General features: G+C 32.5%; 1 protein-coding gene across 1 annotated transcript in view; it reads right to left on the bottom strand.

The window, feature by feature from the left end:
• Nucleotides 1-693: 693 nt before the first annotated feature.
• The window catches only part of LOC111045435 (cyclin-dependent kinase 6), a 29,790-nt gene continuing 18,400 nt past the window's right edge, over nt 694-12,083 (bottom strand). Inside the window, exon 8 of the mRNA XM_039423959.1 lies at nt 694-2,901. Within this exon, the coding sequence (XP_039279893.1) occupies nt 2,791-2,901 (111 nt within the window). The 3' untranslated portion in view covers nt 694-2,790. The remainder of the gene's footprint in view (nt 2,902-12,083) is intronic.

Raw genomic sequence — 12,083 nt, 5'->3', positions numbered from 1 at the left:
AAGGAGGATGGTCAAACATGTCTCAGCCAAATCCCTATAGGAGGTTTTTCGTCACATTTGCAGTGTGTAGTCGTGAAGAAAAACACCTTTTGACAGCAATCCTCGGCGCTTATTCTGTATTGTACGGCGCAATTTCCGAAGTGTCTCGCAATAAGCACGTTTCTTCTCATTGATACAGAGCGTGTACCGCGATCTGCTGCGATCGCAGCGCTGCAGCGGATATAAATTGAAACGGAACTTACTTTCTGGACGTGCTATCGTATTTAGATATGTTTTTAGCCAGGAGCAATGCCCTAGAGTAGTGGTAGGCAGTTTATAAACATAGTGTATAACTACACACACATTTTGTCAAGCGGGGACAATCCAATAGGCAAACATACTTTATCATTAATAAAATATACCTATATGAAATATACTTTCAACTCATGCTTCTTACTTAACATGATCCTTAAGCCTTGTGCATAACACTGCAAATCGCAAACGGAAGCCAGAGAATTTTTAATACAAGGTTAAATGGTTGAATGATCGTCATCATTGTGAATCCCAGTGTTGTAATTCAACCAAAAGAAATTAGTAATTTTTCTAATGTTCGTTATCTAACTTCTCAAGAGATGCTATTTACATTATTTCTGTAATAACGTTTTTATTTGTATCTATAAGGTAGATTTGTGTGTATTATAATAAACTGAAAAATTAAAATTTCAAACAATTTATTCAGACATAAACATGTATAATAACAAATACATCTTACAATCTAATGAACAAAATGTGGCTAACATAATGTTGAATAGAAAACGACATCTACTCATGAAATTTAATAATTAGAGGAAACCGTATACCACTGGTACATTTTAAGGCACTTTAAAAATTACAGTTTTATGAACATAGGCCTTTGTATACAAAACAATGTGATAATATTGAAACTGATATATTCGGGCGAGGATATTTTTAAATGAAGTTTTATTTTTATACTTTACCGCACTGACAAAAATGTGATAATTAGACTAAAAATTAAATATTGTTTGCGAAGAGTTAAAAAATGAGAAGACCGCAGAAGTTTTAACCTCCTGTTAATATAATGTAAAACCATTGAATAGAATAGAATAAAATTGCGTTTCCAGTTATGGGCTAGGCCTGTTGGTCCTTTTCTAATCATTTATTTGATTTGCGTATTATGAAATGTAAATAAATAATAATGAATTGAAAAGGTCCTATTGATGTTTCCTGACATGGTAACAGGTAATGCCTATGTAATCTAGGCCTTTTCTAATCATTTATTTGATTTGTGTATTATGAAATATAAATAAATAAATATGAATTGAAAAGTTTCTATTGATGGTTTCTGACATGGTAATGCCTATGTAATAACTCTCTCTTACAATGTTGAGGTATCTGAAAGCACTACATAATAAACAACATGATCCATCTCTAAATATGAAGCAATTATAAATGCACCATATTTTTTGGTTGCATTGGTTTTATTAGTTGCATATATATGCGACAAATTGTTATAAGGGTTTATACAGTTCTGATAAATGAGAATGCTTATGCACTGACAACTATGAAAAACGAATTTAAAGATGAAACAATTTTAAACTTATTACTTCTAAAACTAACGTACCGTAAATGTCTGAAAACTTTGGAACGCTTAATTCATTTTTGTCAAAAATGGTAAATTTTATTTCTATTAGTGGGATACTATTCAAACCACGGTAACAACTTCACTATTCATGAGTACTCATGAACACTGGTGGATCAGAAGTTGAGCACAGCATCTAACAAAAATTATTTTAGATGTTATGGTTTACATAACATCTCTTCTGGAGCAATTAAAAATTATAAAACAACTATACTGGTCAAGGAAAAATCAGGATAACTGAATATTGCTAACACTAACACCGTAAAACCCATTGGTTTAAATTCATTTTTGAAAGGAAGTGCATTTTCTTAAAAACTACACAGATTCACACCTCAAAAGTATTAATTGAGAAGGAAATAACCATTGAGTCTTATATTGTTCGTGTAAATACTTTAATATAAAAATATACCTATGAACTAGGTTTCTTACGTCAGAATAATTTCTTGAAATACAGAGTTTTCTGTAAATGCACAGGTGGGATACAGAATTCTTTCAGATACAGATGTATTTCCTGAGGTAACGGCAATATTATTTTGCCTGAGACGTTATTTCATTCGAAAGTCTTGTAAAACATATTTATGATCTAAGATCTAAATTCTCAATTTACTACTACTACTTAAATCTACATTTCATAACCTGAAAAGTGGACTACTCAGTATTCGGAAGCTTACTCTAGTATATTTTGGAAATTGGAAACTATTCTAGGTAGCGTATGGTCCCTGCTTTAAAAATAGAATATTTCCCAATATAAAATTGTTTTATAATTATTGTAAATGAGCAATGTTTTTTGAACAGAATGGAATGCAATCAGTAGAAATCACATAGATTTTGTTTTTAAATCAAGAGCATTTAAAAAATGCAAGTAGTATGTACACTTTACATTAATATTTTTTAATACTAAAAAACCGTGATAAGTAAATTCATATTGGGAAATTCTTCTACAATGCTAAGACCCGCAAAAAAGGTCGATTATAATAATAATACGCTAATAATGTTCAAAATCTAATTCAAAATACAAAACTAGGAAAATATCATTCTGGTTGATTTAGGATAATATCAATATCGGACAGGTACAATAGATCCTATAATCAGCTACAAGAAAATATGGCGTTCAAACTTTAGACAGTGGTCGCTGTATTTCAATCCCCTCTTCAGCCGGGGAATGAGTAAGGATTGCATGTATATCCATTGCTGGCAAAATACTGGTGTTGCAATGCATTCAATGCACTTATTCTCCTTATAGGGTTGAATTGTAACATCATCTGTGGAACAATGCACATTTCTTATAAATGAATTGAATAGAACGAAAAATTAATGATGAAAGGAAACAAACCATGAAATTGAAAATTCAACTTATTCAATGTGAATTCATTAACAAATTAATACTATTATAAAGTACGCGCTGTTCGTATTAATTTAAATAAACATAAATACATTATTAATTCACCATCTATTTTTATAGGGCTTTTAGCTAGTTTTGTTTAATTACTATAGTGAGGTCCACATTAAAATGGCAGTGTACGATTGACAATACTGTTGCTGTCCTTTTCTATCATACAACAAAACAGATAGCACTATATCTCTCTCTCGCTTTGCAATGTTGTCCATTTGCCAGAATATTCAATTTTTACTTTTGACAGTGACTGTACAAAAGTGAACAAAAAATTCTCAGCCGCCATTTTTTTTCTTTATTCTATTAAAATACTTGAGTACACAAGTCTTATAATTGATTTAAAATGTATTTTTAAAACAATGAAATAATTTTTAAACATTACCGTATGAGAAACACGAATTAAAATACCTAAAATGACATTTTAAAAGTTGATAGCTAACCATCCTAGACTTCATCCATGCTTCAGTTAGCCTACACATATAGGTTAGACCTAGGCTACTCGTACCGGTATAAATAATATTGAAAAGTTATTGAGATGATATTGATCATATCGTTGGCCCGCAAGAAAAGTGACACAACTCAAAAAACTAAGAGGGCCAGAGTAAAGTTTTCCTTTTTTTCTACATCCTGTAAATCTTTTCATTCTGATCCAAATTTGATCCCGAATACACCAATGTCTGCATAACTTCCTCAAGAATGACAACAAAGAATTTATAGGAAGATATTTTTTAAAAATATGATCAAATTTTGAGTTGTGACATTTTTTTGTAGTCTAGACAATACACCTCTCAAAATAGTACATGCAGCGATGTGGATTATCTCAAGTTAAAACGGCATAAATTGAAATTTTATGTACCAGTAATAGATCCTTACAAGGATGGGGATCCATTGATTTCGTAGGAGTGCAACAAAAAGAACTGTAAAAATTATACAATATTTTTACTAACCAAATTTGTGAAAATGTTCCCTGAAGTTTTATCTCAAGAGTCTAGAGATTTAATTAGAATTATAAGGAACATGAAGTTACTTATCAATATTACAAACTAAAATTGCTTATTCAAATGAATTTCGATAAAAATGAATGAATAACTGTTAGTAATATATAGTTCTTATCTTGGATATCTTATTCTATTTCAGACCATTTTTCTTTATTATTTAGAAAGAGAAGAAATAAGTTCAAGGGAAAAATAAGTTTCAGGGTAAAGAAGAGTACAATAGAAAAAAATAATAAAGTAATAATAAATTTAAATAATTAATAAATTTCAATCTCCTTACAATAAAATACTAGAAGTAGGAACTTCTCAGTCTTAAGAACACATAGTTGTCACTACTAAGCATGATAGAACTGGATTATTGCATCATAAATTTCATTTTATCATAAAATATGAATGGTATCTAGAATATGGAATTGGAAGATCTTATTTCAATCGTATCAAATCGAAATAAATCTTGTGAAGATAAAATGCATAGTTTATATTAGTCGATCAGTATTGGGATTCTTATTGCTGTTGTTTGGAAGTACTGCTTGTCTCTCCAACTCACTGAGTGCCCAATAAGTAATTTAAAGTTGTTTTCGATCATCCTCCATGAATTTGTTACTGCACTAGAGTCTGCACCTTTGTGTACAACTTGGAAGCAATGTTTTGTCGGAATCGTTTTTTTTTTACTTTGAAGTTGAGACATAGTACGTCTCACCGCTGTTAGGTTGGCGTTTTGATACTTCTTTCACCCAAGCTTGTTTGTTCAAACATTTTTTTCCATACTTTTTTGAGGGTTTTGCAGTTTCAGAATGGTGTTTTTTGGGTGCCATGCAGAACATAAGGTCTATATTCTGTGTGATAGGGAAAGTCACTGTTGTCAATATTTTTTTCTGCAGTAATCAAGTTGTCTGGCACTGTATATTCCGCCTCATCACTTGTTTGGACATTGTTTCCAGTCAGGACAAGCTGTAACATGAGTCTTCCACGTGACATCATTTTTGAAATTATGGAATTTTCCAAAAATGGAAATTAAAAACAGATTGTTAAAATCCTGTAGTTTATCTCTAGTCATTTTGACAAAGCATTATTGATTGAGTTATTATTCCTATAGATGGATCAGCATACAGCAATTGTATAGTCACTTTCATTTATAGTACAACAGTTTACACACTATTATTATAGGTACTCATAATTATAGTACTATTTTACCATGTAAAATCTTAATTCCTGAAGTGAAGATGATTATTACTATTGTCTGTTATTGTACATTGTAATAATAGTGTACATTATTAACTAATCATAGCAAACTTAGGTACACCTGATGCCAATATTCTGGGTCAATTTTTGCAACAAGACAAGCTAGTTGTCAAAAAGTATAAGCGTTATCAATAACGTAACTTTTAGAATTGGTCTAAGTTTAAGTGTAATCTATCCAATTGATGATGGAACGTAAAATAAATTATGATTGAGATTATTATTATTATTATTGTTGTTGCAATTCAAGATGAGAAGCGTGTGAATATCAAAACTTACACTATTCCAAACAAGAAAAACGTCACAACTAGTAATGTGACAGTATTCCAGAAGCATTTCGCACTACCCCTGGTGTCGCCAGCACTGCATTGAGTTGTGTCAGTGTTCATGAGCTATCACATGCGAGTCTTGCTGGAGGCATAGTGACACATCGCTTATTCTAGTGATTTACAGTGTAACTACATTTGTGACTCTTTTTCTGTTGCAAGATAATTATGACTAAACCAGTCCCATTTGTGGAATAAAACGAAAATTGATTTTTTACTTTCCTTGCCCTATTACCATAATATGTAAGGAAAGTATTGCTTTCCGAAAAAAATTAAGGTACCCCAATTTCTAAATTTCTATACGTTTCAAGGTCCCCTGAGTCCAAAAAAGAGGTTTTGGGTATTGGTGTGTGTGTGTGTGTGTGTGTGTGTGTATGTATGATCGTATGTGCGTCTGTGTACACGATATCTCGTATCCCAATCAACGAAATGACTTGAAATTTGGAACTCAAGGTCCTTTCACTATAAGTATCCGACACGAGCAATTTCAATCAAATGAAATTCAAGATGGCGGCTAAAATGGCGAAAATGTTGTCAAAAACAGGTTTTTCGCGATTTTTTCGAAAACTGCTCCAACGATTTTGATCAAATTCATGCCTAAAATAGTCATTGATAAGCTCTATCAACTGCTACAAGTCCCATATCTGTAAAAATTTCAGGAAAAATTTTTTTTCGCCCCATCTATGCTAATTTTGATTTTAGATTCTCAATTATCAGTCTTCAGATACAATTTAAACAAAAAAAATTAAGTGGAAAAGATTGAGCATGAAAATCTCTACAATCAATGACCAGTAACATTTTCACCTAAAATTGACAATAAGCTCGAAATTCTAGAAAATGTGATTATCCAATAATTGCAGACTGTTGGAAACATTGTGATTCACTATGTAGAGATAGCAGACCTCGTGTGTCTCCCGCGTTATAGTACTGTCACCAGCAGGCTCAGATCTTAGAATCGTAGACTTGAGATGCGCGTGAACACTAGCGTCAGGTGATCAATTTTATAACGGTAAGGAAAGTTGTGTGAGTGCGCCACACCAGATTTTTCCGAGTTGTGTCACTTTTCTTGCGGGCCAGCGATATGATCTATAATCATATGCTCTAGTTAATAAGAAAATCAATTATTGCATGTTTTATTTTAGTTGACATTAATGTTTGATAAAGCCTTGTTAATACATCAAAAGGTTTCTCTTTCATTTTTAATTTAGTTCAATTTATCAAACATTAATCATATTTGGTCATTATCAAATATTGATCAAATGAGTTATTTCAGAATTTATCCATTGAAATGACTTATTTTTAATTAGAATTCCTATTTTTCTATCATTTTAAAAAGAAATTGGAATAGAATACCTACCAAATAACTTGATTTCTGTTGTTTTGAAATTCAGATTGTTGTATCACAGCTTTTTAAATTAGCCGCCATTTCAGGTTTGTATAAAAATAAAAATTTGATGTCAGTTATAAAAGCAAATTTTTGAATCAAATTATAAAAAAATATATTTTCTTGATTAATTTAACATTAAATTGATTATTTTATCAAGGAAATGATAATTATTATTAGATTGAATTTAATGGGATGAATTGAGTAACAGCTGTGTACACTCAGTTGCAAAATGGAGAGACTTGGCAACGTTTTTCTCCTATCTTTATTCACTGCCATTATAACGTGGACCTCACTATAGTATCCTTTGATTTTGAATGGAAGAGACGACCGGTTTCGGCCAATCATGCCAATTATGGAAATTGATTCTAGGCTTAAGCCTATTGGAACAGAACGAGCGTCAGCTAGTTCTCACTTTTGAAAGTCGTTTTCCATCTGTTTGTATGTTCTACAATAACTTTAGAAAGAATTGATCAATCATCTTCAAATTTTGAACACGTATTCTTTGAACCTTTTTACAGGTCGTTGGACAACAAAATTGTCTCACTCCTTCGTCCTTTTTCAGGGCATAACAAATAATATTGCAAATGCATAAGAAAAAAATTGTTGTGATTTATCATTTAGTCAGCTGAAGAATTCATTGCATGCAATTACAACAGTTTTTCCATTCATTCATTCATAACATCCCCTGAGGCTATTTGGAAGCTATCACACAGACAGACCTTCATACACTGACACATAATTTCAGCTGCTTAATTTACAACATAATTTACAACTTTCACATCAATCGTATCATCAATATGCGGCTGTACTAACTCTGGGCGACAACAGTCAGGAATCTATGAGGAAACTTCAAGATGCTGCTGATGAAATCTCCAGTTGGGCTAAACTGTGGAAAATCAAAGTGAATGAGACCAAGTCTGTCCAAGTCAACTTCACAAACAGAAAATGTGAGCAAATTCCCCTAGCCATCAATGGGAAACCTGTTCCATTTCCTAACGAGGCCAAATACCTAGGCATGACTCTGGATGCAAGGTTGCGTTGGAAAGCACATGTGAAGAAGAAGAGAGAAGAACTAGGTATCAGATATAGAAAAATATACTGGTTGATAGGCCGAAATTCTGCTCTTTCAACTTACAACAAGATCTTCATCTACAAGCAAATCCTGAAACCCATATGGATGTATGGAACCCAACTCTGGGGCTGTGCAACGTCGATGTAATCCAACGATTCCAGAACAAAGTTTTGAGGAGCATCGTCGATGCTCCAAGATTCAGTCGAAACGCCGACATTGATTGATTGATTGATTGAGTACTTTATTTATGTAGATTACAATATATACTGTCTTATACACTTATATACAATAGCTTACAATACAGCAAAATTATAGATGAATTTACATGATATAGACTAAGAAAATAATTATTGAACTGTATATGATATGAAAACGCAATTTGTAATATAATAACTATAGATAATAATTATATTGTTATGCATCTACATAAATTGGCGGAGCTTTGGACATATCAATGTCCATTCTTCGGAAAGAATATTAAAAATATCCTCCCCACTAACTCTCTACCAGAACGTTAATTTCATTATTTAAACTAAGGATTTATTTATTAATGGAAATATTGTAAAAGTTTTAATCAATATGAATATTTAAGAGAAAAAAAAACAGAAAATTTATAAAGTAAAATAATTATATAGGTAGATAAGATCAAATAATTGATTAATAAAATGAAGTAGGCTGAAAGTAGATCAGGGTAATCAACTTTCAGTAATATACAGCAGTATGCAGTGGATAAGTGAAATAACATGAGCTTATATAATATATATATATATACAATTCGTTCTATTACAGGTTTAAAGGTTTGTATTTGTGGGATGGGTGGGGGATGGTTGTCATGTGATCGTTCTAGGGCCGGACAGTTTCAGTCATTTCTTCCAAAAGATGTTTTTTAAAGTCAGGATGAAGCTCGCTCGGCTCTCGATGGACCTGATAGAAACAGGAAGTGCATTCCATGCACGACAGGCACTGACTAAGAAGGATTTTGTGAAAATAGTAGTTCGATGATTGGGTATCCTTAAAGTACTTTCTCCGGTTCTAGTATGTGAAGCATCTATCCTCCTACCTTCAGAGACAAATTTGAAATCATCTTTAAAATAGTTCGGATTACCGTATTTCAAGATATCTCTAACAAGCTTGACTATTCGAAAAAGCCTCTGATCGGGAAGCTTCAATGTTGAACTAGCAATGTGGGCTGGGGTGATATGATCATGGCGTTGGAGAGAGTAGACGAAACGTAGACAATAATTTTGGCAACGCTGTAGTTTATCATTCAGAGTGACTTGCATATCGTTAAGAACAGAATTACAATACATTAAATGTGGGAGGATGAGAGATTGGAGACATTCACAGAGACCTAGAGGTGGAGTTCGTTGCAACAGAGATTGGGCGCTTCGCACGCAAGCATGCAGACAGGATCGAACGCATTAAAATGAAGAAGTCGCTCAGCTACTTGACAACACACATATGCTGCGCAGATTGAAGCGGACCAAACCCTTCGAGTTGTGTAGTGTTGTGGAGTGAAAATGTCAAAAGCAGAGCAGTGTTGATAGTGTGAATGTGTATATTATAATACATGATACTTTATTTATTATATTACTATTATTATATTTTGTAAATTTCAAGTAAGTTGCTAGAAGTAGTAGTAGTCCTGGTGAGAACTACCTATCTTATTAATATTTAACCCATTATTATATTAGGCAAAGAATTGCTCATTAGTCTTTTTAGATTGCAATGGGATTTGAAAAAAAAAATCGTATCTTCAATATGCGGTTCCCGCCATACATTTTCTGTTGTAACTCTGTATCGAATCATGTATCAAATGACCACCTTCTCATTGAAAAAAAAAGAAGAATTTAGATTCATATATGAGGGACAAAGATGTTGAAGCGACAGAGTAATTTATCATTTCAAATAGGATCCCCAATGAAACGAAACCTACTATCAAATTATTCTTGTAAAATAAATATTTTGCTGTTTTCATATTTTCACCAATTCTGTATAATTGAAAGTTGCGTGTTTCAAAGATTACAATCTCAATGTAATACACAGGCCTTTAATGAGACTGTTCAAGCCCTCTGCTAAAAGAACGTTGTTACTAGGATCAATTGTAACAAATGTTTCTTTTTCCGGTAGAACAAACTTCGAATTTTCGTGAAATTTCTACTAAATTTTCATTGAAGAAAAGTTGCCCAACAAGAGTGGAGGCATTGGATAAGCAATTGTATTCAATGGCAACAGTGTTGCCTTTCCCACTTCTTGTAGTAGGGTTAACCAGCCCCCGTTGGGACACTTCAAGTTAGAAATTAGTGAGTGTTAAGTTGGCAACGACTGCGATGTTTTATCAGCTGTTTAAAGCCTTAATTACAGACATAATAATTTCAGATGTAGCACCAGCCATTATTGAGAAAAAATTAAAAACATGTAATTTTAACCTCAAAGTTTTTTTTTTTTTGAAGAGGAATTTTAATTTTTACTTCAAACATTTACGATTTGAGGTAGGTCTCACAGCTAATATGCATTCTGTATTATTTTATGAGTATTTTGACAAATAGAACATTATTGTACTCTTAATTTTATTACTTTCCTTGCCCTATTACCATAGGTAAGGAAAGTATTGCTTTCCAAAAAAATTTAAGGTACCCTAATTTCATGTTTTCTATACGTTTCAAGATCCCCTAAGTCCAAAAACATGATTTTTGGGTGTTGGTCTGTGTGTGTGTATGTGTGTGTGTGTGTGTTGTGTGTGTGTGTGTGTGTGTGTATGTGTGTGTATGTCTGTGAACACGATAACTCCATTCCTAATTAACCGATTGACTTGAAATTTTAAACTTAAGGTCTTTATACCATGAGGATCCGACAGTAAGAAATTCAATAAAACTCAATCCAAGATGGCGGAAAAAATGGAGGATAATTACTAAAAAACCATGTTTTTCACGTTTTTCTCGAAAACGGCTCTAACGATTTTCTTCAAATTTATACCATGGATATGTATAATTATAATTATTTATAAGCCCTATCAACTGACATGAGTCTCATTTCTGGGAAAATTTCAGGAGCTCCGTAATATTCTTGAGAAAAATAGCGGATAATGACTAAAAAACCATGTTTTTCACGGTTTTCTCGAAAACGGCTCTAACGATTTTCTTCAAATTTATACCATGGATAGCTATTTATAAGCCCTATCAAATGACATGAGTTTTTTTCTGGGAAAATTACGGAGCTCCGTAATATTCTTGAGAAAAATGGCGGATGATTACTAAAAAACCATGTTTTTCACGATTTTCTCAAAAATAACTTGACCGATTTTTTTCAAATGCATACCCTGTATGCCAGCTCTATCAACTGGCATGAGTCTTCTTTCTGGGAAACCAATGAGGGTCCACCCCATCCTTGGGAAATGGACTTAGTAACCTCCTTCTCGTGCATGAGGTAGGTAGATAGCGCAGTTCATAAAAAGAACACATAGTCGAGATATTTCATCTGTAGAACAGCTGTTTTGACGACTTTAAAAAAATGACGACTAAAAAATCATCGAATTTCACAATTCACACAAAGAAAAAGTACTCTGAAAACAATTATATATACACATATACAGAAGTCTGATCGTAGTTTCAAATATGAGCAAGGAAAGTTGTGTGAGTGTACCACACCAGATTTTTAATCCAGTTATTCTGCCTATAACAAAGCCATGACCATCTGCCCACCTTAGGACAGCCCACATTGGGACAGTGCAATCATGATATATGCTCATATTATAACAATGAGCATTGCTTCTGAATCTTATTTTACTCAATGTAGGCTACCTATCAATTAAATTATAAATAAATATGATATATGATTATAGCCTCTAATGTAGCTTCAGAGGTAGCCATTTCAAACACACTTTGTGCACATGACTTTTGGTAATAGTTCCAACTAAAAAAATTCAAATAATGTATTTATACTATCAATAATTATAATAAATGTTATAAATTAACAAAAATAATGAATTGCTTATTTTTAATTCAATATCCCAACCTCGGCAAGGGATGTCCC

This window comes from Nilaparvata lugens, chromosome 3, assembly GCF_014356525.2.
Source record: "Nilaparvata lugens isolate BPH chromosome 3, ASM1435652v1, whole genome shotgun sequence".
Lineage (NCBI taxonomy): Eukaryota > Metazoa > Arthropoda > Insecta > Hemiptera > Delphacidae > Nilaparvata > Nilaparvata lugens.
The sequence above is the reverse complement of the archived record's forward strand: the minus strand, read 5'-3'. Positions and strand labels throughout refer to the sequence as shown.